The 25,408-nt window shown below is 58.2% G+C and overlaps 1 protein-coding gene across 1 annotated transcript in view; it reads right to left on the bottom strand.

Annotated features, from left to right (window-relative positions):
- Positions 1 to 269: 269 nt before the first annotated feature.
- xrra1 (X-ray radiation resistance associated 1) overlaps positions 270 to 25,408 on the bottom strand; it is a 127,799-nt gene continuing 102,660 nt past the window's right edge. The window contains exons 14-19 of the mRNA XM_085998321.1: positions 24,938 to 25,219; positions 23,143 to 23,296; positions 16,327 to 16,442; positions 3,098 to 3,200; positions 573 to 804; positions 270 to 414 (exon numbers count right to left, since the gene is read on the bottom strand). Coding sequence (XP_085854447.1) covers positions 393 to 414; positions 573 to 804; positions 3,098 to 3,200; positions 16,327 to 16,442; positions 23,143 to 23,296; positions 24,938 to 25,219 — 909 coding nt within the window. The 3' untranslated portion in view covers positions 270 to 392. The remainder of the gene's footprint in view (positions 415 to 572; positions 805 to 3,097; positions 3,201 to 16,326; positions 16,443 to 23,142; positions 23,297 to 24,937; positions 25,220 to 25,408) is intronic.

Here is a 25,408-nt window from a genome sequence, read left to right as displayed (position 1 = left end):
CTCCAAAGTGTAGGTGGTTCTTGTGTCACGGTGATCTGATCGGCACTGAGTAAACCAGGATGCTGTGTGGCTTCAGCGTGACGTGACTGATCTGCCCAGGTGTAGAGGAGAGCTCTGCTCTGCCTTTGTCCTTACTGTAACCTGACCTTTGCATCATTGATGCTGCCTGAAATTGTTCCTTGGCTCAATGATTGCAAAAAGCCAATTCCCGCCCCACCCCCAAAACAAGGGAGAGGCGTCGAGGAGGAACTGAAGAAAATAGGAGCAAAGAAAGTTAAAGTAACATTTATTCCAGTCATCTAACTTTCTTTCAATTTGATCATTTCGTTCACCTGCTTCCTTGTTGGGGGTTGCCAACCCTCCAGGACTGGCCTGGAGTCTCCAGGAATCTCCTAGACACTGCTACGAGCAACACTAGAGAGAAAAATGATAGAGGCATTCAAAATAATTGTTTTTTTGCATATTCTTTTGTTATAAAAATATTGTGGGTGGGGGAAGAAAGGCTCCTCGGGCGGGAAGTCGTGCGGCGAAATCTCCAGGAATATGTCCGAGCAGAGTTGGCGACTCCTTACCCCTGGCCGGTGCTCGGCCCTGGCCCCGGCCCCTCAGCTGGGCCCTCGGGATTAACCTCGGGCTGTTGAATCTCGCCGCCGCCACCGATGACCTCGCACCCTTCGTGCAGCCTGTTGGCGTTGGCAGCCAGCAGTTGGCGAGCCTCCTTGTATTTCAGCTGCAGCTCCCTCAGTAAAGTTGCGGCTTCCTCGTACTCCTGCCTGCTGGCACCCCCGCCCCGCAGAACCTGAGCTGCGTGGAATCAGAAGAGGAAGGTTCCTCGGTCAGTGGCATCGGGGTTCTGCACGGACAGGTTTATTTTTCGTTTTATCTAAAGGGTATCGCGTGGCCAATTCTGGGCACCACACTTTGGCGAGGGTGCAGAGGAGATTTACTAGAATGGTACCAGGGACGAGGGACTTCAGCGATGTGGAGAAGCTGCGATTGTTCTACGAGCAGAGAAGGTTAAGGCGAGATTTGATGGAGGCGTTCAAAATTATGAAAGGTTTTGATAGATTAAATAAGGAGAAACTGTTTCCAGTGGCAGAGGAGTCAGTAACCAGAGGACGTGGATTTAAGGTGATTGGCAAAAGAACTAGAAGGGGAATGAGATTTTTTTTTTATGCAGCGAGTTATGATCTGGAATGCGCTGCCTGAAAGGGCGGTGGAAGCAGATTCAATAATAACTTTCAAAAGGGAAATTGGATAAATACTTGAAAAGGAGAACATTTGCAGGGCTGTGGGGAAAGAGCAGGGAGAGTGAGACTAATTGGAGAGCTCTTTCAAAGAGCCGGCACAGGCACGATGGGCTGAATGGCCTCCTGTGCTGTTGCTTCTATTTTCTCCCTTTCCTGAAGGCATTGACTCTTACTGAGGTTCATTCTATTGGTGCTAGCAGTCCTCCAGTACCTCACCCAAGTGGCCAACTATCATGCGAGTGGCAGCAGCTTATTAAACCAGAGGAGGCATCGCAGAATCCCAATCATATCCTCTCCCGATATCCACGCAGCTGCCCGTTCCCTTTCCAGCAGGGAGGGTTACTGGGCGGCGATGGGGAGTGGCAACCTGGACTGGTTTGTAGCACGCTAGGCATTGCTAACCCAGCATAGGGCGGACACTGAACCTGGGCTCTCCTGTCCATAGGCAGCTGTACCACAGTAGGCCGTGCCTTACACACTGAGCCAGCTTGTCCTGCACAGATTTGGTTTTGGAGTGGGAAAGGAGGTGAGGCAACCAGTTGGAGAGGTTGCATGGCATTTACAGCACAGAAACAGGCCATTCAGCCCAATAGGTCTATGCCAGTGTTTATGCTCCACACAACCCTCCTCCCACCCTTACTTCATCTCACCCTATCAGCATAGAATCATAGAATAGTTACAGCATAGAAGGCCCGTCGAGCCCGTGCCAACTCTGCAGGAACACTTCAGCTAGTCCCACTCCCCCGCCCTTACCCCGTAGCCCTGCAAATGTTTTTCTTCAGGTACTTATCCAACTCCCTTTTGAAAACCACAATTTAATCTGTCTCCACCACTCTTTCAGGTAGTGCATTCCAGATCCTAACCACTTGCTGAATTAAAAGGTTTTTCCTTTGCCAATCACATTAAAATTCCTTAGCATAACCTTCTATTCCTTTCTGCCTTGTGTTTATCTGTCTTTCCCTTAAATGCATCTACACTATTTGCCTCAACCACTCCCTGTGGTAGTGAGTTCCACATTCTCACCACTCTGGGTAAAGAAGGTTTTCCTGAATTCTCTATTGGATTTATTAGTGACTGTCTTATATTGATGGCCCTTAGCTCTGGTCTCCCCCACAAGTGGAAACATTATCTCTACGTCTACCCTATCAAACCCTTTCATAAAGACCTCTATAAGGTCACCCCTCAGCCTCTTCTGTTCTCGAGAAGAGAGCCCCAGCCTGGGTTGCTGGTACACACTGAGCAGAGGCCGATCGCGCTTCTCATCCTCTAAATGCAGATGGGGAGGGGGAAATGGTCACCCACAGGCAAACATGTCCCAGCAGCCAGTTCAGAGCAACATCTGGCAACAAACCTGCCCTCTCATCCCGCAGTGTCAGACCAAGCACTGATTGGCCAGTTAGTCTGTTTCAGGAGACATTGATTGGTGGACGATGGTTAACAGAAGGGCCACGAGATTGCTCTGAAGTGTCAGAAGACCCAAACGACGAGGAAAGATCAGGGAGACGCGGGAGACTCTTAAACCTTCAGAGGAGGTAAACATGAGGAGGATCTTATATATATGAAATAGAAAAGGGGTCACCCTGAATTACTTCAAATTAACAGGGCAGGGGATACTGGTGGGAATTGGGTAAAGGTAATTTCAGGACAGATTTCAGGAAGCAATTTAACACCGAAGCAGTGATTAATACTTGGAATTGTCTCTGAGGAGGTGGAGTGGAGGCAACTACTGGAATCGTTCAAGAGGCAGCTTGATGCTCCAATGGGGGACAGATGGGCTGGAGGGGCCGAATGGCCTCCCGTTTGTACCGAGTCATGTGGCCAATTGAAATGGAATGCCAATCAAGTACCTAATGGAATAATGGTCATGGCTCTCTGCTCCTTCATCTTCTTCAGGATCTTCTCCATTTTGTCGGCTTTGCTTTTGTGCTTCGCTTCCGCTAGCATCCTAAGCTGCAGAAAAGAAAACTGAATGAGTATATTGCGCAAATCTGCAATTACTCTCCCAACCCCCCAATGAGGTTTCTCGTGGCCCAGTAAGATTGAGAACTGAACGTGGGCTATCCCTGGTCTGTATCACGCCACCTTCACCAACTGAGTAATTGGACGAGTTACAGGGCAACTTGGGATTCATACTCCAGTGCGGTACGGAGGTCGTGCTGCCTGGTCAGAGGACTCGTCTGCCTGCTCCAGGGATGGTAAAGAGTTCACGGCACGAGTTGAAGAACAGCAGACAGTTGTGCCGGTGCCTTGGCCAACATTCCCGTCTCGATCAACACCATCAAAAAACGATACAGGTTAAACTGGCCATTCAAATAAGCGAGGTTTCTGGGATCTTGCTGTGTACAAAATGGCTGCTACGTTTTTCTGCATAGCAGCGACCACTCTTCACGTGACACTATGGTGTCAGCCGTGCCTCAGTGGGTAGCTCTCTCGCCTCAGAGTCAGCAGGAAGTTGGTTCAAGTCCCACTCCAAAGACTTGAACCATATAGTCCAGGCTGATACTCCACTGCAGTACTGAGGGAGCGCCGCACTGTCGGAGGGGCAGTACTGAGGGAGCGCGGCTCTGTTGGAGGGGCAGTACTGAGGGAGCGCCGCACTGTCGGAGGGGCAGTACTGAGAGAGCGCCGCACTATCGGAGGGGCAGTACTGAGGGAGCGCCGCGCTGTCGGAGGAGCAGTACAGAGGGAGCGCTGCGCTGTCGGAGGGGCAGTACTGAGGGAGCGCCGCGCTGTCGGAGGAGCAGTACAGAGGGAGCGCTGCGCTGTCGGAGGGGCAGTACTGAGGGAGCGCCGCGCTGTCGGAGGGGCAATACTGAGGGAGCGCCGCGCTGTCGGAGGAGCAGTACAGAGGGCGCGCTGTCGGAGGGGCAGTACTGAGGGAGCGCCGCACTGTCGGAGGGACAGTACTGAGGGAGCACCGCACTGTGGGAGGGGCAGTACTGAGGGAGCGCCGCACTGTCGGAGGGGCAGTACTGAGGGAGCGCCGCACTGTCGGAGGGGCAGTACTGAGGGAGCGCCGCACTGTGGGAGGGGCAGTACTGAGGGAGCGCCGCACTGTCGGAGGGGCAGTACTGAGGGAGCGCCGCACTGTGGGAGGGGCAGTACTGAGGGAGCGCCGCACTGTGGGAGGGGCAGTACTGAGGGAGCGCCGCACTGTCGGAGGGACACTACTGAGGGAGCGCCGCACTGTGGGAGGGGCAGTACTGAGGGAGCGCCGCGCTGTCGGAGGGGCAATACTGAGGGAGCGCCGCACTGTCGGAGGAGCAGTACAGAGGGCATGCTGTCGGAGGGGCAGTACTGAGGGAGCGCCGCACTGTCGGAGGGGCAGTACTGAGGGAGCGCCGCACTGTGGGAGGGGCAGTACTGAGGGAGCGCCGCACTGTCGGAGGGGCAGTACTGAGGGAGCGCCGCACTGTGGGAGGGGCAGTACTGAGGGAGCGCCGCACTGTGGGAGGGGCAGTACTGAGGGAGCGCCGCACTGTCGGATGGGCAGTACTGAGGGAGCGCCGCACTGTCGGAGGGGCAGTACTGAGGGAGCGCCGCACTGTCGGAGGGGCAGTCCTGAGGGAGTGCTGCACTGTGGGAGGGGCAGTACTGAAGAAGCGCCGCACTGTCGGAGGGGCATTACTGAGGGAGCGCCGCAGTGTTGGAGGGGCAGTACTGAGGAAGCGCCGCACTGTCGGAGGGGCAGTACTGAGGGAGTGCCGCAGTGTCGGAGGGGCAGTACTGAGGGAGCGGCGCACTGTCGGAGGGGCAGTACTGAGGGAGCGCCGCTCTGTCGGAGGGGCAGTACTGAGGGAGCGCCGCACTGTCGGAGGGGCAGTACTGAGAGAGCGCCGCACTGTCGGAGGGGCAGTACTGAGGGAGCGCCGCGCTGTTGGAGGAGCAGTACAGAGGGAGCGCTGCGCTGTCGGAGGGGCAGTACTGAGGGAGCGCCGCGCTGTCGGAGGGGCAATACTGAGGGAGCGCCGCGCTGTCGGAGGAGCAGTACAGAGGGCGCGCTGTCGGAGGGGCAGTACTGAGGGAGCGCCGCACTGTCGGAGGGACAGTACTGAGGGAGCACCGCACTGTGGGAGGGGCAGTACTGAGGGAGCGCCGCACTGTGGGAGGGGCAGTACTGAGGGAGCGCCGCACTGTCGGAGGGGCAGTACTGAGGGAGCGCCGCACTGTGGGAGGGGCAGTACTGAGGGAGCGCCGCACTGTCGGAGGGGCAGTACTGAGGGAGCGCCGCACTGTGGGAGGGGCAGTACTGAGGGAGCGCCGCACTGTGGGAGGGGCAGTACTGAGGGAGCGCCGCACTGTCGGAGGGACAGTACTGAGGGAGCGCCGCACTGTGGGAGGGGCAGTACTGAGGGAGCGCCGCACTGTCGGAGGGGCAGTACTGAGGGAGCGCCGCACTGTCGGAGGGGCAGTACTGAGGGAGCGCCGCACTGTCGGAGGGGCAGTACTGAGGGAGCGCCGCACTGTGGGAGGGGCAGTACTGAGGGAGCGCCGCAGTGTCGGAGGGGCAGTACTGAGGAAGCGCCGCACTGTCGGAGGGGCAGTACTGAGGGAGTGCCGCAGTGTCGGAGGGGCAGTACTGAGGGAGCGCCGCACTGTGGGAGGGGCAGTACTGAGGGAGCGCCGCGCTGTGGGAGGGGCAGTACTGAGGGAGCGCCGCGCTGTCGGAGGGACAGTACTGAGGGAGCGCCGCACTGTGGGAGGGGCAGTATTGAGGGAGCGCCGCACTGTGGGAGGGGCAGTACTGAGGGAGCGCCGCACTGTGGGAGGGGCAGTACTGAGGGAGCGCCGCACTGTCGGAGGGGCAGTACTGAGGGAGCGCCGCACTGTCGGAGGGGCAGTACTGAGGGAGCGCCGCACTGTGGGAGGGGCAGTACTGAGGGAGCGCCGCACTGTCGGACGGCCAGTACTGAGGGAGCGCCGCACTGTGGGAGAGGCAGTGCTGAGGGAGCGCCGCACTGTCGGAGGGACAGTACTGAGGGAGCGCTGCGCTGTCGGAGGGGCAGTACTGAGGGAGCGCCGCGCTGTCAGAGGAGCAGTACAGAGGGAGCGCTGCGCTGTCGGAGGGGCAGTACTGAGGGAGCGCCGCGCTGTCGGAGGGGCAATACTGAGGGAGTGCCGCGCTGTCGGAGGAGCAGTACAGAGGGCATGCTGTCGGAGGGGCAGTACTGAGGGAGCGGCGCACTGTCGGAGGGGCAGTACTGAGGGAGCGCCGCTCTGTCGGAGGGGCAGTACTGAGGGAGCGCCGCACTGTCGGAGGGGCAGTACTGAGAGAGCGCCGCACTATCGGAGGGGCAGTACTGAGGGAGCGCCGCGCTGTCGGAGGAGCAGTACAGAGGGAGCGCTGCGCTGTCGGAGGGGCAGTACTGAGGGAGCGCCGCGCTGTCGGAGGAGCAGTACAGAGGGAGCGCTGCGCTGTCGGAGGGGCAGTACTGAGGGAGCGCCGCGCTGTCGGAGGGGCAATACTGAGGAGCGCCGCGCTGTCGGAGGAGCAGTACAGAGGGCGCGCTGTCGGAGGGGCAGTACTGAGGGAGCGCCGCACTGTCGGAGGGGCAGTACTGAGGGAACGCTGCACTGTGGGAGGGCAGTACTGAGGGAGCGCCGCACTGTCGGAGGGACAGTACTGAGGGAGCACCGCACTGTGGGAGGGGCAGTACTGAGGGAGCGCCGCACTGTCGGAGGGGCAGTACTGAGGGAGCGCCGCACTGTCGGAGGGGCAGTGCTGAGGGAGCGCCGCACTGTGGGAGGGGCAGTACTGAGGGAGCGCCGCACTGTCGGAGGGGCAGTACTGAGGGAGCGCCGCACTGTGGGAGGGGCAGTACTGAGGGAGCGCCGCACTGTGGGAGGGGCAGTACTGAGGGAGCGCCGCACTGTCGGAGGGACAGTACTGAGGGAGCACCGCACTGTGGGAGGGGCAGTACTGAGGGAGCGCCGCACTGTCGGAGGGGCAGTACTGAGGGAGCGCGGCTCTGTCGGAGGGGCAGTACTGAGGGAGCGCCGCACTGTCGGAGGGGCAGTACTGAGAGAGCGCCGCACTATCGGAGGGGCAGTACTGAGGGAGCGCCGCGCTGTCGGAGGAGCAGTACAGAGGGAGCGCTGCGCTGTCGGAGGGGCAGTACTGAGGGAGCGCCGCGCTGTCGGAGGAGCAGTACAGAGGGAGCGCTGCGCTGTCGGAGGGGCAGTACTGAGGGAGCGCCGCGCTGTCGGAGGGGCAATACTGAGGGAGCGCCGCGCTGTCGGAGGAGCAGTACAGAGGGCGCGCTGTCGGAGGGGCAGTACTGAGGGAGCGCCGCACTGTCGGAGGGACAGTACTGAGGGAGCACCGCACTGTGGGAGGGGCAGTACTGAGGGAGCGCCGCACTGTCGGAGGGGCAGTACTGAGGGAGCGCCGCACTGTCGGAGGGGCAGTACTGAGGGAGCGCCGCACTGTGGGAGGGGCAGTACTGAGGGAGCGCCGCACTGTCGGAGGGGCAGTACTGAGGGAGCGCCGCACTGTGGGAGGGGCAGTACTGAGGGAGCGCCGCACTGTGGGAGGGGCAGTACTGAGGGAGCGCCGCACTGTCGGAGGGACAGTACTGAGGGAGCACCGCACTGTGGGAGGAGCAGTACTGAGGGAGCGCCGCACTGTCGGAGGGGCAGTACTGAGGGAGCGCCGCACTGTCGGAGGGGCAGTACTGAGGGAGCGCCGCACTGTGGGAGGGGCAGTACTGAGGGAGAGCCGCAGTGTTGGAGGGGCAGTACTGAGGAAGCGCCGCACTGTCGGAGGGGCAGTACTGAGGGAGTGCCGCAGTGTCGGAGGGGCAGTACTGAGGGAGCGCCGCACTGTGGGAGGGGCAGTACTGAGGGAGCGCCGCGCTGTGGGAGGGGCAGTACTGAGGGAGCGCCGCGCTGTCGGAGGGACAGTACTGAGGGAGCGCCGCACTGTGGGAGGGGCAGTATTGAGGGAGCGCCGCGCTGTCGGAGGGGCAGTACTGAGGGAGCGCCGCACTGTGGGAGCGGCAGTACTGAGGGAGCGCCGCACTGTCGGAGGGGCAGTACTGAGGGAGCGCCGCACTGTGGGAGGGGCAGTACTGAGGGAGCGCCGCACTGTCGGAGGGGCAGTACTGAGGGAGCGCCGCACTGTGGGAGAGGCAGTGCTGAGGGAGCGCCGCACTGTCGGAGGGACAGTACTGAGGGGGCGCTGCGCTGTCGGAGGGGCAGTACTGAGGGAGCGCCGCGCTGTCGGAGGAGCAGTACAGAGGGAGCGCTGCGCTGTCGGAGGGGCAGTACTGAGGGAGCGCCGCGCTGTCGGAGGGGCAATACTGAGGGAGCGCCGCACTGTCGGAGGAGCAGTACAGAGGGCATGCTGTCGGAGGGGCAGTACTGAGGGAGCGCCGCACTGTCGGAGGGGCAGTACTGAGGGAGCGCCGCACTGTGGGAGGGGCAGTACTGAGGGAGCGCCGCACTGTCGGAGGGGCAGTACTGAGGGAGCGCCGCACTGTGGGAGGGGCAGTACTGAGGGAGCGCCGCACTGTCGGAGGGGCAGTACTGAGGGAGCGCCGCACTGTCGGATGGGCAGTACTGAGGGAGCGCCGCACTGTCGGAGGGGCAGTACTGAGGGAGCGCCGCACTGTCGGAGGGGCAGTCCTGAGGGAGTGCTGCACTGTGGGAGGGGCAGTACTGAAGAAGCGCCGCACTGTCGGAGGGGCATTACTGAGGGAGCGCCGCAGTGTTGGAGGGGCAGTACTGAGGAAGCGCCGCACTGTCGGAGGGGCAGTACTGAGGGAGTGCCGCAGTGTCGGAGGGGCAGTACTGAGGGAGCGGCGCACTGTCGGAGGGGCAGTACTGAGGGAGCGCCGCTCTGTCGGAGGGGCAGTACTGAGGGAGCGCCGCACTGTCGGAGGGGCAGTACTGAGAGAGCGCCGCACTGTCGGAGGGGCAGTACTGAGGGAGCGCCGCACTGTCGGAGGGGCAGTACTGAGGGAGCGCCGCACTGTCGGAGGGGCAGTCCTGAGGGAGTGCTGCACTGTGGGAGGGGCAGTACTGAAGAAGCGCCGCACTGTCGGAGGGGCATTACTGAGGGAGCGCCGCAGTGTTGGAGGGGCAGTACTGAGGAAGCGCCGCACTGTCGGAGGGGCATTACTGAGGGAGCGCCGCAGTGTTGGAGGGGCAGTACTGAGGAAGCGCCGCACTGTCGGAGGGGCAGTACTGAGAGAGCGCCGCACTGTCGGAGGGGCAGTACTGAGGGAGCGCCGCGCTGTTGGAGGAGCAGTACAGAGGGAGCGCTGCGCTGTCGGAGGGGCAGTACTGAGGGAGCGCCGCGCTATCGGAGGAGCGGTACAGAGGGAGCGCCGAACTGTCAGAGGGGCGGTACTGAGGGAGCGCCGCTCTGTCAGAGGGGCAGTACTAAGGGAGCGCCGCACTGTCGGAGGGGCAGTACTGAGGGAGCGCCGCACTGTGGGAGGGGCAGTACTGAGGGAGCGCCGCACTGTGGGAGGGGCAGTACTGAGGGAGCGCCGCACTGTCGGAGGGACACTACTGAGGGAGCGCCGCACTGTGGGAGGGGCAGTACTGAGGGAGCGCCGCGCTGTCGGAGGGGCAATACTGAGGGAGCGCCGCACTGTCGGAGGAGCAGTACAGAGGGCATGCTGTCGGAGGGGCAGTACTGAGGGAGCGCCGCACTGTCGGAGGGGCAGTACTGAGGGAGCGCCGCACTGTGGGAGGGGCAGTACTGAGGGAGCGCCGCACTGTCGGAGGGGCAGTACTGAGGGAGCGCCGCACTGTGGGAGGGGCAGTACTGAGGGAGCGCCGCACTGTCGGAGGGGCAGTACTGAGGGAGCGCCGCACTGTCGGATGGGCAGTACTGAGGGAGCGCCGCACTGTCGGAGGGGCAGTACTGAGGGAGCGCCGCACTGTCGGAGGGGCAGTCCTGAGGGAGTGCTGCACTGTGGGAGGGGCAGTACTGAAGAAGCGCCGCACTGTCGGAGGGGCATTACTGAGGGAGCGCCGCAGTGTTGGAGGGGCAGTACTGAGGAAGCGCCGCACTGTCGGAGGGGCAGTACTGAGGGAGTGCCGCAGTGTCGGAGGGGCAGTACTGAGGGAGCGGCGCACTGTCGGAGGGGCAGTACTGAGGGAGCGCCGCTCTGTCGGAGGGGCAGTACTGAGGGAGCGCCGCACTGTCGGAGGGGCAGTACTGAGAGAGCGCCGCACTGTCGGAGGGGCAGTACTGAGGGAGCGCCGCGCTGTTGGAGGAGCAGTACAGAGGGAGCGCTGCGCTGTCGGAGGGGCAGTACTGAGGGAGCGCCGCGCTGTCGGAGGGGCAATACTGAGGGAGCGCCGCGCTGTCGGAGGAGCAGTACAGAGGGCGCGCTGTCGGAGGGGCAGTACTGAGGGAGCGCCGCACTGTCGGAGGGACAGTACTGAGGGAGCACCGCACTGTGGGAGGGGCAGTACTGAGGGAGCGCCGCACTGTCGGAGGGGCAGTACTGAGGGAGCGCCGCACTGTCGGAGGGGCAGTACTGAGGGAGCGCCGCACTGTGGGAGGGGCAGTACTGAGGGAGCGCCGCACTGTCGGAGGGGCAGTACTGAGGGAGCGCCGCACTGTGGGAGGGGCAGTACTGAGGGAGCGCCGCACTGTGGGAGGGGCAGTACTGAGGGAGCGCCGCACTGTCGGAGGGACAGTACTGAGGGAGCGCCGCACTGTGGGAGGGGCAGTACTGAGGGAGCGCCGCACTGTCGGAGGGGCAGTACTGAGGGAGCGCCGCACTGTCGGAGGGGCAGTACTGAGGGAGCGCCGCACTGTCGGAGGGGCAGTACTGAGGGAGCGCCGCACTGTGGGAGGGGCAGTACTGAGCGAGCGCCGCAGTGTCGGAGGGGCAGTACTGAGGAAGCGCCGCACTGTCGGAGGGGCAGTACTGAGGGAGTGCCGCAGTGTCGGAGGGGCAGTACTGAGGGAGCGCCGCACTGTGGGAGGGGCAGTACTGAGGGAGCGCCGCGCTGTGGGAGGGGCAGTACTGAGGGAGCGCCGCGCTGTCGGAGGGACAGTACTGAGGGAGCGCCGCACTGTGGGAGGGGCAGTATTGAGGGAGCGCCGCACTGTGGGAGGGGCAGTACTGAGGGAGCGCCGCACTGTGGGAGGGGCAGTACTGAGGGAGCGCCGCACTGTCGGAGGGGCAGTACTGAGGGAGCGCCGCACTGTCGGAGGGGCAGTACTGAGGGAGCGCCGCACTGTGGGAGGGGCAGTACTGAGGGAGCGCCGCACTGTCGGACGGCCAGTACTGAGGGAGCGCCGCACTGTGGGAGAGGCAGTGCTGAGGGAGCGCCGCACTGTCGGAGGGACAGTACTGAGGGAGCGCTGCGCTGTCGGAGGGGCAGTACTGAGGGAGCGCCGCGCTGTCAGAGGAGCAGTACAGAGGGAGCGCTGCGCTGTCGGAGGGGCAGTACTGAGGGAGCGCCGCGCTGTCGGAGGGGCAATACTGAGGGAGTGCCGCGCTGTCGGAGGAGCAGTACAGAGGGCATGCTGTCGGAGGGGCAGTACTGAGGGAGCGGCGCACTGTCGGAGGGGCAGTACTGAGGGAGCGCCGCTCTGTCGGAGGGGCAGTACTGAGGGAGCGCCGCACTGTCGGAGGGGCAGTACTGAGAGAGCGCCGCACTATCGGAGGGGCAGTACTGAGGGAGCGCCGCGCTGTCGGAGGAGCAGTACAGAGGGAGCGCTGCGCTGTCGGAGGGGCAGTACTGAGGGAGCGCCGCGCTGTCGGAGGAGCAGTACAGAGGGAGCGCTGCGCTGTCGGAGGGGCAGTACTGAGGGAGCGCCGCGCTGTCGGAGGGGCAATACTGAGGGAGCGCCGCGCTGTCGGAGGAGCAGTACAGAGGGCGCGCTGTCGGAGGGGCAGTACTGAGGGAGCGCCGCACTGTCGGAGGGGCAGTACTGAGGGAACGCTGCACTGTGGGAGGGGCAGTACTGAGGGAGCGCCGCACTGTCGGAGGGACAGTACTGAGGGAGCACCGCACTGTGGGAGGGGCAGTACTGAGGGAGCGCCGCACTGTCGGAGGGGCAGTACTGAGGGAGCGCCGCACTGTCGGAGGGGCAGTGCTGAGGGAGCGCCGCACTGTGGGAGGGGCAGTACTGAGGGAGCGCCGCACTGTCGGAGGGGCAGTACTGAGGGAGCGCCGCACTGTGGGAGGGGCAGTACTGAGGGAGCGCCGCACTGTGGGAGGGGCAGTACTGAGGGAGCGCCGCACTGTCGGAGGGACAGTACTGAGGGAGCACCGCACTGTGGGAGGGGCAGTACTGAGGGAGCGCCGCACTGTCGGAGGGGCAGTACTGAGGGAGCGCGGCTCTGTCGGAGGGGCAGTACTGAGGGAGCGCCGCACTGTCGGAGGGGCAGTACTGAGAGAGCGCCGCACTATCGGAGGGGCAGTACTGAGGGAGCGCCGCGCTGTCGGAGGAGCAGTACAGAGGGAGCGCTGCGCTGTCGGAGGGGCAGTACTGAGGGAGCGCCGCGCTGTCGGAGGAGCAGTACAGAGGGAGCGCTGCGCTGTCGGAGGGGCAGTACTGAGGGAGCGCCGCGCTGTCGGAGGGGCAATACTGAGGGAGCGCCGCGCTGTCGGAGGAGCAGTACAGAGGGCGCGCTGTCGGAGGGGCAGTACTGAGGGAGCGCCGCACTGTGGGAGGGGCAGTACTGAGGGAGCGCCGCACTGTCGGAGGGGCAGTACTGAGGGAGCGCCGCACTGTGGGAGGGGCAGTACTGAGGGAGCGCCGCACTGTCGGAGGGGCAGTACTGAGGGAGCGCCGCACTGTGGGAGGGGCAGTACTGAGGGAGCGCCGCACTGTCGGAGGGGCAGTACTGAGGGAGCGCCGCACTGTCGGAGGGGCAGTACTGAGGGAGCGCCGCACTGTGGGAGGGGCAGTACTGAGGGAGCGCCGCACTGTCGGAGGGGCAGTACTGAGGGAGCGCCGCACTGTGGGAGGGGCAGTACTGAGGGAGCGCCGCACTGTGGGAGGGGCAGTACTGAGGGAGCGCCGCACTGTCGGAGGGACAGTACTGAGGGAGCACCGCACTGTGGGAGGAGCAGTACTGAGGGAGCGCCGCACTGTCGGAGGGGCAGTACTGAGGGAGCGCCGCACTGTCGGAGGGGCAGTACTGAGGGAGCGCCGCACTGTGGGAGGGGCAGTACTGAGGGAGAGCCGCAGTGTTGGAGGGGCAGTACTGAGGAAGCGCCGCACTGTCGGAGGGGCAGTACTGAGGGAGTGCCGCAGTGTCGGAGGGGCAGTACTGAGGGAGCGCCGCACTGTGGGAGGGGCAGTACTGAGGGAGCGCCGCGCTGTGGGAGGGGCAGTACTGAGGGAGCGCCGCGCTGTCGGAGGGACAGTACTGAGGGAGCGCCGCACTGTGGGAGGGGCAGTATTGAGGGAGCGCCGCGCTGTCGGAGGGGCAGTACTGAGGGAGCGCCGCACTGTGGGAGCGGCAGTACTGAGGGAGCGCCGCACTGTCGGAGGGGCAGTACTGAGGGAGCGCCGCACTGTGGGAGGGGCAGTACTGAGGGAGCGCCGCACTGTCGGAGGGGCAGTACTGAGGGAGCGCCGCACTGTGGGAGAGGCAGTGCTGAGGGAGCGCCGCACTGTCGGAGGGACAGTACTGAGGGGGCGCTGCGCTGTCGGAGGGGCAGTACTGAGGGAGCGCCGCGCTGTCGGAGGAGCAGTACAGAGGGAGCGCTGCGCTGTCGGAGGGGCAGTACTGAGGGAGCGCCGCGCTGTCGGAGGGGCAATACTGAGGGAGCGCCGCACTGTCGGAGGAGCAGTACAGAGGGCATGCTGTCGGAGGGGCAGTACTGAGGGAGCGCCGCACTGTCGGAGGGGCAGTACTGAGGGAGCGCCGCACTGTGGGAGGGGCAGTACTGAGGGAGCGCCGCACTGTCGGAGGGGCAGTACTGAGGGAGCGCCGCACTGTGGGAGGGGCAGTACTGAGGGAGCGCCGCACTGTCGGAGGGGCAGTACTGAGGGAGCGCCGCACTGTCGGATGGGCAGTACTGAGGGAGCGCCGCACTGTCGGAGGGGCAGTACTGAGGGAGCGCCGCACTGTCGGAGGGGCAGTCCTGAGGGAGTGCTGCACTGTGGGAGGGGCAGTACTGAAGAAGCGCCGCACTGTCGGAGGGGCATTACTGAGGGAGCGCCGCAGTGTTGGAGGGGCAGTACTGAGGAAGCGCCGCACTGTCGGAGGGGCAGTACTGAGGGAGTGCCGCAGTGTCGGAGGGGCAGTACTGAGGGAGCGGCGCACTGTCGGAGGGGCAGTACTGAGGGAGCGCCGCTCTGTCGGAGGGGCAGTACTGAGGGAGCGCCGCACTGTCGGAGGGGCAGTACTGAGAGAGCGCCGCACTGTCGGAGGGGCAGTACTGAGGGAGCGCCGCACTGTCGGAGGGGCAGTACTGAGGGAGCGCCGCACTGTCGGAGGGGCAGTCCTGAGGGAGTGCTGCACTGTGGGAGGGGCAGTACTGAAGAAGCGCCGCACTGTCGGAGGGGCATTACTGAGGGAGCGCCGCAGTGTTGGAGGGGCAGTACTGAGGAAGCGCCGCACTGTCGGAGGGGCATTACTGAGGGAGCGCCGCAGTGTTGGAGGGGCAGTACTGAGGAAGCGCCGCACTGTCGGAGGGGCAGTACTGAGAGAGCGCCGCACTGTCGGAGGGGCAGTACTGAGGGAGCGCCGCGCTGTTGGAGGAGCAGTACAGAGGGAGCGCCGAACTGTCAGAGGGGCGGTACTGAGGGAGCGCCGCTCTGTCAGAGGGGCAGTACTAAGGGAGCGCCGCACTGTCGGAGGGGCAGTACTGAGGGAGCGCCGCACTGTGGGAGGGGCAGTACTGAGGGAGCGCCGCACTGTGGGAGGGGCAGTACTGAGGGAGCGCCGCACTGTCGGAGGGGCAGTACTGAGGGAGCGCCGCACTGTCGGAGGGGCAGTACTGAGGGAGTGCTGCACTGTCGGAGGGGCAGTACTGAGGGAGTGCTGCACTGTGGGAGGGGCAGTACTGAGGAAGCGCCGCACTGTCGGAGGGGCAGTACTGAGGGAGTGTCGGAGGGGCAGTACTGAGGGCGCAGCGCACTGTCGGAGGGGCAGTACTGAGGGAGCGCCGCTCTGTCGGAGGGGCAGTACTGAGGGAGCGCCGCTCTGTCAGAGGGGCAGTACTGAGGGAGCGCCGCTCTGTCAGAGGGGCAGTACTGAGGGAGCGCCGCACTGTCGGAGGGGCAGTACTGAGAGAGTGCCGCACTGTCGGAGGAGCAGTACAGAGGGAGCGCTGCGCTGTCGGAGGGGCAGTACTGAGGGAGCGCCGCGCTGTCGGAGGAGCGGTACAGAGGGAGCGCCGCGCTGTTGGAGGGGCAGTACTGAGGGAGCGCCGCGCTGTTGGAGGAGCAGTACAGAGGGAGCGCCGCGCTGTCGGAGGGGCAGTACAGAGGGAGCGCCGCGCTGTCGGAGGGGCAATACTGAGGGAGCGCTGCGCTGTCGGAGGAGCAGTACAGAGGGCGCGCTGTCGGAGGGGCAGTACTGAGGGAGCGCCGCGCTGTCGGAGGAGCGGTACAGAGGGAGCGCCGCACTGTCAGAGGGTTGGTACTGAGGGAGCGCCGTTCTGTCGGAGGGGCAGTACTGAGGGAGCGCCGCACTGTCGGAGGGGCAGTGCTGAGGGAGAGCTGCACTGTCAGAGGTGCCATCTTTTGAATGAGCCGTTAAACCGAGACCCTGTCTGCCCTCAGATGGACATAAAAGAGCCCATGGCACTACTTTGAAGAAGAGCAGGGGAGTTCTTCCTGGTGTCCTGGGGCCAATATTGATGCTTCAATCAACATCACTAAAACAGATTATCTGACTGTTATCACATTGCGGTTTATGGGAGCTTGCTGTGTGCAAATTGCAGTATTTCCTGCATTCCAACAGTGACTACACTTCAAAAAGTACTTCATTGTGTGTAAATCGCTTTGGGACATCCTGAGATGGTGAAAGGCGCTATAGAAATGCAAGTTATTTTCATTTCAAAAAGTAATTAATTAGCTGTGACGCTTTAGCATGTGACGAGTGTTGCGATAAGGCACCATATAAAGCTAGGGAGGTACCTTTCTTTCCTGGGAAATGTAGGGTTCCCGCTGGAGGTTCACTCTGGCGAAGGGGTCTGGGTACAGCTGTAGTTTCCGAAGGGAACGCGCCAGCTGCTGAACGTTCTGTTGAATTCCTGGAGGGGGGGAAAAAAATCAGGGAAGAAGCAGAAGACTCTCGGCGACTGAAACACGCGCAGGTCCTTGACTGGTGCAGATACTGGAGATCGAAAAGTAGATACAGATGAGCTGTAGAAAGCCACCTAGTTAAGTCTGTTCTGAACAAACCTACAGCCCTCCCCATTGCAGCATCCAGCTGTTTCTTAAATGATTCCAGGGGTTTTAACCTCTAGTCTATCCGGGAGTCCATTCCAAGTCTTGGTCATTCTGTGTGTGGAGAACTTCCTGAAATCAGCCCAGTTGCCAGTTTGAACCTCTGACCCGCTGTCCTATTGTTGTGGTTCGGTTTGATGTTCTGGACTTGGCTTCCAGCTGGGGTAGTGTTGTCCAGTGCGTTAGCCAGTAGCCACATGTGCCTAATTGGCAATCCAGATGTGGCTAATTGCCTTTCTGATTAGTAAATTTAAAATGAATAAGTGACACTGTTGTTGGCCATGTGAACTAAATACTGATATTCACACAGTGTATGCTTGTGAACTTTAACATCATTGTGTGTTGGTAAAATGGTGTGCGAGTGCTGTTTGATCATTGTGGCTGCTTTATTCCTTGGTTACTGAATGGTGGGAGGTTGTTAAGTAAATAGAGAGACAATTCCCAGCGTCTCCAGTCTCTCCACATAACTGAATTCCCTCATCCCTGCTACCATTCTAGTAAATCTCCTCTGCACCCTGAGTCTGAGCGAGCAGACCTGCGGCAGGAACAGAGACGGAGACCGGGGATAAAGGCAGCGCGGAGCAGAGACCTGGGAGTCTGAGCCAGCGGACCTGCGGCAGGAACGGAGTCGGAGACCGGGGATAAAGGCAGTGTGGAGCAGAGGCCTGGGAGTCTGAGCGAGTGGACTACCTGCGAGAGAGTCGGCAAGCGACACAACAAAGGAGTGACGTCAGAATTCAAAGGTGTCGCTGGCACAAGGGAGCTGAGAGGTGAGTATCGGGCGAGTATTTGTGGTAAGTTTTTTTTTGTTCTGTTTTCAGTATATTTCTGCTAAGTAGTTCATAGCCTATCTAATAGAGGGAGGTGCTGATTGGTGGGTAGCTCTCGTCAAGTATATTTCTGCTAAATTACCTCCATAGTCTGGTAAATAGAGGCATGGCGGGGCAGCTCAGTCCCGTGATTGGCACAACCTGTGCCATGTGGGAAATTCTGGATGCTTCTTGCGGCCTGGACGACCACGTGTGCAGGAAGTGTCGCCAACTGCAGCAACTCGAGCTCCGGGTTTCGGAGCTTGTGCGGCAGCTGGAGTCACTACAGTACAGAGAAGTGGTCATCCCACAGCCTCAGAATGTGCAGGCAGAGAGGGAATGGGTGACCACCAGACAGAGGAGGAGGACCAGGCAGGTAGGGCAGGAAGCCCCAGAGTGCATCTCGCTTGGTAACTGGTTTACAGTTCTGGAAACTGGTGGGGGTGATGGCTCCTCTGGGGAGAGCAGCCAGAGCCAAGGCCATGGCACCACAGGTGGCTCAGCTGCACGGCGGGGGGGGCGGGGAGGAAGGAAGAAGAGTGGAAGAGCAATAGTGATAGGGGATTCATTGGTTAGGGGAACAGATAGGCGTTTCTGTGGACGCAGACATGACTCCAGGATGGTATGTTGCCTCCCTGGTGCCAGGGTCAAGGATGTCACTGAGCAGCTGCAGGACACTCTGAGGGGGGAGGGTGAACAGCCAGAGGTCATTGTCCATATCGGTACCAACGACATAGGCAGAAAGAGGGATGAGGTCCTGCAGGCAGACTATAGGAAGCTAGGAGAGAGATTAAAAAGCAGGACCTCAACGGTGGTAATCTCCGGATTACTCTTGGTGCCACGTGCTAGTGAGTACAGGAATAGGAGGATAGAACAGATGAATGCGTGGCTGGAGAGATGGTGCAGGAGGGAGGGCTTTAGATTACTGAGGCATTGGGACCGTTTCTGGGGAAGGTGGGACCTGTACAAGCCGGACGGGTTACACCTCAACAGAGCCGGGACCAATATTCTCGCGGGGAGGTTGGTTAGTGCTGTTGGGGAGGGTTTAAACTAGCTTGGCAGGGGGATGGGCACCAGCATATAGGAGTAGAAAAGAGGAAGAAGGTGCATAAAAGAGTGAGTGTGTTGGATAGTACTAGAGAAGATAGTACTAGAGGCGGTAGTAGTACTATATTAGATAGGAGCAAACTAAGAAAGACTATGAAAAATTCAAAAATGGGTTTATATTGCCTGTACATAAACGCACAAAGTGTGGTGCATAAGGTTGGTGAGCTACAAGCACAATTAGCCGTGTGACAATAACGGAAACGTGGCTCAAAAACGGTGAGGACTGGGCACTTAATATTCAAGGTGTTCAGAAAAGATAGGGAAGGAAAATAGGGAGGTGGGGTGGCAGTGCTGATTAAGGAAGACATTGTAGTGTTGGAAAGGGAGGATGTTCTTGAGGGGACAAGGACAGAATCCATTTGGTTAGAGTTGAGGAGCAAAAAGGGTATGATCACGCTATTGGGGGTATTCTATAGGCCTCCAAATAGTGAGAGGGAGGTAGAGGAGCAAATCTGCAGGGAAACTGCAGAGATATGCAAGAGCTATAGAGTGGTGATATTGGGGGACTTTAATTACCCAAATATCGATTGGGATAATGCTAGGGTAAAGGGAAAGGAGGGGGAGGAATTTCCGAAATGTGTTCAGGAGAATTTCCTTGACTAATATGTTCTTGGCCCAACTAGGAAGGAGGCATTGCTGGATCTGGTGCTGGGGAATGAGGTGGGCCAGGTCGACCAAGTGTCTGTGGGAGAACACTTGGGTACGAGTGATCATCGTATCATAAGATTTACATTAGTAATGGAGAGGAGCAAGGAACAATCTCGAGTGGAACTTCTAAACTGGAATAGGGCTAACTTCAATGGGATGCGAAAGGATCTAGCCAGGGTAAAATGGAACCAAAGACTGACAGGAAAAACTGTAACGGAACAATGGGTGATCTTTAAGGAGGAGATGTTCTAAGTACAGGCTAGGGACATTCCAACAAGAGGGAAGGGTAAGAGAACCAAAGTAAGGGCTCCTTGGATGACGAGGGAGATAGAGAAGATGATGAAACAAAAAAAAGGTGTATGATGAATGTCAGGTGAATTCTTCAAGGGAGAACCAGACCAAATACAATAAGTTGAGAGGGGAAGTGAAGATGAAAATAAGATTGGCAAAGAGAGAATATGAGAGTAGAATGGCGGTTAACATAAAAGGGAACCCAAAAATCTTCTACCGGCATGTAAACAGTAAGCGGGTAGTAAGAGGTGGGGTGGGGCCTATTAGGGACAAAGAAGGTGATATATGTTTAGAGGCGCAGGGCAAGGCTAGAACACTCAATGAGTACTTTGTATTGGTGTTTACTGAGGAGGTGGATACTGACAAAATATCGGTAGAAGTAGAAAAGGTAGAAGCAAAGGAAGGGGTGAAAATTGATAGACAGGATGTACTAGAAAGGCTGGGTATGCTTAGAGGGGACAAGTCGCCTGGTCCAGATGGCTTGCATCCCAGGTTGCAAAGGGAATCGGGGGAGGAGATAGCGGAAGGGCTTGCCAAAATTTTCCAATCTTCCCTAGATGTGGGGGAGGTGTCTGAGGATTGGAAAGTGGCAAATGTGACACCATTGTTCAAGAAAGGGTGTAAGGACAATCCTAGTAACTACAGGCCGGTCAGTTTAACATCAGTGGTGGGTAAAGTTTTAGAAACAATAATCAAGGAAAAAATTAACGGGCACTTGGAGAGGTTTAAGCTAATTAAGGAGAGCCAACACGGATTTGTAAATGTCAGATCGTGTTTGACTAATCTAATTGAATTTTTTGATGAGGTAACAGGGAGGATTGATGAAGGGATTAATGCAATGGATGTTGTCTACATGGATTTTCGGAAGGCGTTTGACAAAGTACCACATAGAAGGCTGGTTAACAAAATTGAGGCTCATGGAATAGGTGGGTCAGTGGCAGCTTGGATAAGGAATTGGCTTAAGGACAGAAATCAGCGAGTTGTGGTAAATGTCTGTTTTTCAGACTGGAGGATGGTAGACAGTGGTGTTCCCCAAGGGTCAGTGCTGGGGCCACTGCTTTTGTTGATATATATAAATGACCTGGATATTGGAATACAGAGTAGAATTTCTAAATTTGCCAATGACACCAAACTTGGGGGTGTGGCAAACAGTGATGATGATACCAATCGACTGCAACAGGACATAGAAAGGCTAGCAGAATGGGCAGACAAGTGGCAGATGCAATTTAATACAGAGAAGTGTGAGGTGATGCATTTTGGCAGAAGGAACAGGGAGAGGCAATATACACTTAATGGCACAGTTTTAAAGAGTGTGCAGGTACAGAGGGACCTGGGAGTTAATGGGCATAGGTCCCTGAAGGTGGCGGGACATATTGAGAGAGTGGTTAGCAAAGCATATGGGATCTTGGGCTTCATAAATAGAGGTACGGAGTACAAAAGTAGAGAAGTTATGCTGAACCTTTATAAAGCGCTGGTTAGGCTACAACTGGAGTATTGTGTCCAGTTCTGGTCACCACACTTTAGGAAGGATGTGAAGGCCCTTGAGAGAGTGCAGAGGAGATTTACCAGAATGGTTCCAGGGATGGGGGATCTTAGCTACAAGGACAGGTTGGAGAAGCTGGATTTGTTTTCATTAGAGCAAAGGAGGTTGAGGGGGTGATTTGATGGAGGTGTACAAGATTATGATGGGTTTGGATAGGCTAGATGGGGAAAGGCTGTTCCCACTAGTTGATGGTACAAGGACTAGGAGACACAGTTTTAAGGTTTGGAGCAAGCGATACAGGGGGGACGTGAGGAAAAACTTTTTAACACAGCGAGTGGTGAGGACCTGGAACTCGCTGCCGACGGAAGTGGTGGAAGCGGAGACACTCAATGTTTTCAAGGGGAGACTAGATAGGCACTTGAGGGAAATAAACTTGCAGGGCTGCGGGGATAGAGCGGGGGAATGGGACTGACTGGATTGCTCTACAGAGAGCCGGCACGGACTCGATGGGCCGAATGGCCTCCTTCTGTGCCATTATGACTCTATGACCCTCTCCAAGGCCTTGACATCCTTCCTAAAGTGCGGTGCCCAGAATTGGACACAATTCTCCAGCTGGGGCCAGACTAGTGATGTATAAAGGTTTAGCATAACTTCCATGCTTTTGTACTCTGTGCCTCTATTAATAAAGCCAAGGATCCCGTAAGCCTTTTTAACAGCCTTCTCAGCCTGCCCCGCCACCTTCAATGATTTGTGTACGTACACCCCCAGGTCTCACTGTTCCTGCACCCCCTTTAAAATTGTACCATTTAGTTTATATTGCATTTCCCCATTCTTCCTCCCAAAATGCATCACTTCACCCTACTTAGTGAATATTATTTCTTTGAGCTAGGGTAGAAGCATAAATTTAAATTGGTGAACTGGAAATATAACAGATCTTGGAAGAAATGTCTTTGCTCGAAGGATGTTAAATGTTTAGAATAATCTGCCAAGTGTGGCAGTGGAGTCGGCGAGGCTTGATGGGCTGAATGGCCTTTCCTCATCCTTGATTTTTTTTGTCCGTGCTGCTGCTGCTTTCATAGTGCAGGACATGCAGTCAGAAACGAGGGTGCAGCACTGGTGAAGAAAGGGAGCGTCTGACAGACGGGGGCACCAGCGGTCAGCGATGTCTAGGGTTGGGAAATGGGGCACCAGCGGTCAGCGATGTCCAGGGTTGGGAAATGGGACACCAGCGGTCAGTGATGTCTAGGGTTGGGAAATGGGGCACCAGCGGTCAGCGATGTCTAGGGTTGGGAAATGGGGCACCAGCGGTCAGTGATGTCTAGGGTTGGGAAATGGGGCACCAGCGGTCAGCGATGTCTCGGGTTGGGAAATGGGGCACCAGCGGTCAGTGATGTCTAGGGTTGGGAAATGGGGCACCAGCAGTCAGTGATGTCTAGGGTTGGGAAATGGGGCACCAGCGGTCAGTGATGTCTAGGGTTGGGAAATGGGGCACCAGCAGTCAGTGATGTCTAGGGTTGGGAAATGGGGCACCAGCGGTCAGCGATGTCTAGGGTTGGGAAATGGGGCACCAGCGGTCAGTGATGTCTAGGGTTGGGAAATGGGGCACCAGCGGTCAGCGATGTCTAGGGTTGGGAAATGGGGCACCAGCGGTCAGTGATGTCTAGGGTTGGGAAATGGGGCACCAGCGGTCAGCGATGTCTAGGGTTGGGAAATGGGGCACCAGCGGTCAGTGATGTCTAGGGTTGGGAAATGGGGCACCAGCGGTCAGTGATGTCTAGGGTTGGGAAATGGGGCACCAGCAGTCAGTGATGTCTAGGGTTGCCAATTCTGGTTTGGAGGAATTCCTGGACGTTTCATCCCATGACCTCCTGCCTCCGACCGCCCCCCACCCCAGAAAAACAGCCTTTTCTTCTTTCTCCAATATTTTTATAACTAATAAAATAAATGTTCAAAGAAATTGAAAAAAACTCAATTCTGTTTAATGCCGTGATGATTTTTCTCCCATTTGATCTTGCCGAAATGTCCAGGAGATTAATCTCCAATTCCTGGAGACTCCAGGGCATTCCTGGAGGGTTGGCGACCCCTAGCTGATGTCTAGAATGCAAATGTTGTACTTATGGTACAAATAACTGGACCTGAGTGGAAAGGGAGGGTAGAATTGCTTACCGATTGGTTCCACAAAGTAAGGGTCGGTTTTAGCGTCCAGCAGTTCCTCGTATCCTCTATATCTCTCGGGAAGATCTGGTGTTACCGAGGGTGCCTCTGTCTGCTTTTCCTTCGCGGTCTCCTCGTCGTCTCTCTTCAGTGTCCCGTCATCAAACTTTGGGAAAAGTTGGGAGCAACGAATATTGGAATATACAGAACGACGCACCATTACGTGCCCAGTGCCTCTCCAGACTGCAGTGTAGAGGCTGAGGAGTGATGGTGGGCTTGGTACAGACCTCAGACAAGGTACGGTGAAAATACTCCCGAGTTCAGGGAACGCACAGCGCTCACACTCCCGAGTTCAGAGAACGCACAGCGCTCACACTGCCGAGTTCAGAGAACGCACAGCGCTCACACTGCCGAGTTCAGCGAACGCACAGCGCTCATATAATCACTGAACTCACTAATGTCAACGCTGTGACTTTTCTGAAATGGGTAGTGCTAGTCCTGTGCGTTCTCTGAACTCTGTAGCCTGCCTGACAATGACTGGATCAAATTCCACATGCAGACCAATGCTGGGTGAGTATTGTCCTGTCGGTGGGAATAAGAAGTCTACTGTTTCCAACACAGTGGTGGAGATAGGCACAGCTAAGTCTATTTATGCCGCATATGTAGAAACACCGCAAAGCCTTCACACACAATTAGTTATGTTTTGAAGCACAGGGAGTGTTGTTGACAAGCAAACAAACAAGCTAGATATTCTGTGCCAGAAACGTCCCAGGTAAATGATCAGTTAATCTAGTTTTGGTGATGTTGGTTGAGGGAGGAGTGTTGGCCAACTCACGACTCGCAAGAGTTCTACCAACCGAGCCAAGCTGACACCACTGGAGAAGCAGGTGATTGATTCATAGGAACAAGAGGAGGCCATTCAGCCCCTCAAGCCTGTTCCACCATTCAATTAGACCATGGCTGATCTTCACCTTTACCCTTTCTCCATATCCCTGAATACCCTTAACCAACAAAAATCTGTCGATCTCAATTCTTAATATTTCAATTGACTCCCAGTCTCGACAGCTTTTTGGGGGGGGAGAGTTCCAGATTTCCACCCCCCTTTGTGTGAAGAAGTGCTTCCTGACATCACCCCTGAACGGCCTGGCTCTAATTTTAAGGTTCTGCCCCCTTGTTCTGGACTCCCCCCACCAGAGGAAATAGTTTCTCTCTCTCTACCCTATCGAATACCTTTATCATTTTAAACACCTTCACATGGACCAGTCTGTTGCCAACATTCAGAGGCTGCCACAGTGATTGGTTAAAAAGCAAAGGTTTAAAAACAAACTGGCAGCTGTGGCCCAGTGGGCAGCACCCTTGCCTCTGAGTCAGAAGGTCGTGGGTCCAAGTCCCACTCCAGAGACTTGAGCACATAATCCAAACTGACACTCCCAGTGCAGTACTGAGGGAGCGCTGCACTGTCTGAGGTGCTGCCTTTCGGATAAGCCATTAAACCGAGGCCCCTTCTGCTCTCCCAGGTGGATGTAAAAGATCCCAGGGCACTATTTTGAAGAAGAGCAGGGGAGTTCTCCCCGGTGTCCTGGGGCCAATATTTATCCCTCAATCAACATCACTAAAACAGATTATCTGGTCTTTATCACGTTGCTGTTTGTGGGAGCTTGCTGAGTTTCCCTATATTACAACAGGGACTACACTACAAAAGTACTTCTGCGTTCGCGAAAGGTGCTATATAAATGGGAGTCTTTCTTAATCCACTGCACCATCAGTTCTCCCCTCTATTAATCTCTGGAACACTGAAGGGACTGACCTGAGTCATGAAGAACCCTTCCACTTTCTTTTCTTTGATTGCCTCTTCACGTTGCTGGTCTGGAGTCAGAGGGGTCCCTTCGGAGGTGCGGTCTTCAGACGCGCAGGGCCTGCGCAGTGCCGACATAAGTTCTGTGCAGATATCGACCGGCGGTCTTGGAGTTTCGAGCTCCGTGTCCCCACGCTGGCTCTCCCCTTCTCCGGCGTGGTCCAGCCCGAGGAGCTGCTCAGCTGTTTCCAACATCAGCGACTGTTTGGGGATCCTCGGAATGTGAGTGTCGACCTGGAATAACGAGCAGGAAATGTCGACTTCACCTCACTGGAAATATATCGACGCAGTAGTGAGAGAGCCACAGCTTGGGGTCCCGCACTCTGCAAAACCCCCGGCTCTCGCACAACTGCAGCAAGAAGCCATCAACAAGATCGCTGCTTTACAAGTTTCACAGAAAAAAAACGGACAGGACCATGGATT

This window comes from Somniosus microcephalus, chromosome 10 (assembly GCF_052327205.1).
Source record: "Somniosus microcephalus isolate GS21.2 chromosome 10, FLI_Smic_1.0, whole genome shotgun sequence".
In the NCBI taxonomy this organism is placed as follows: domain Eukaryota; kingdom Metazoa; phylum Chordata; class Chondrichthyes; order Squaliformes; family Somniosidae; genus Somniosus; species Somniosus microcephalus.
The sequence above is the reverse complement of the archived record's forward strand: the minus strand, read 5'-3'. Positions and strand labels throughout refer to the sequence as shown.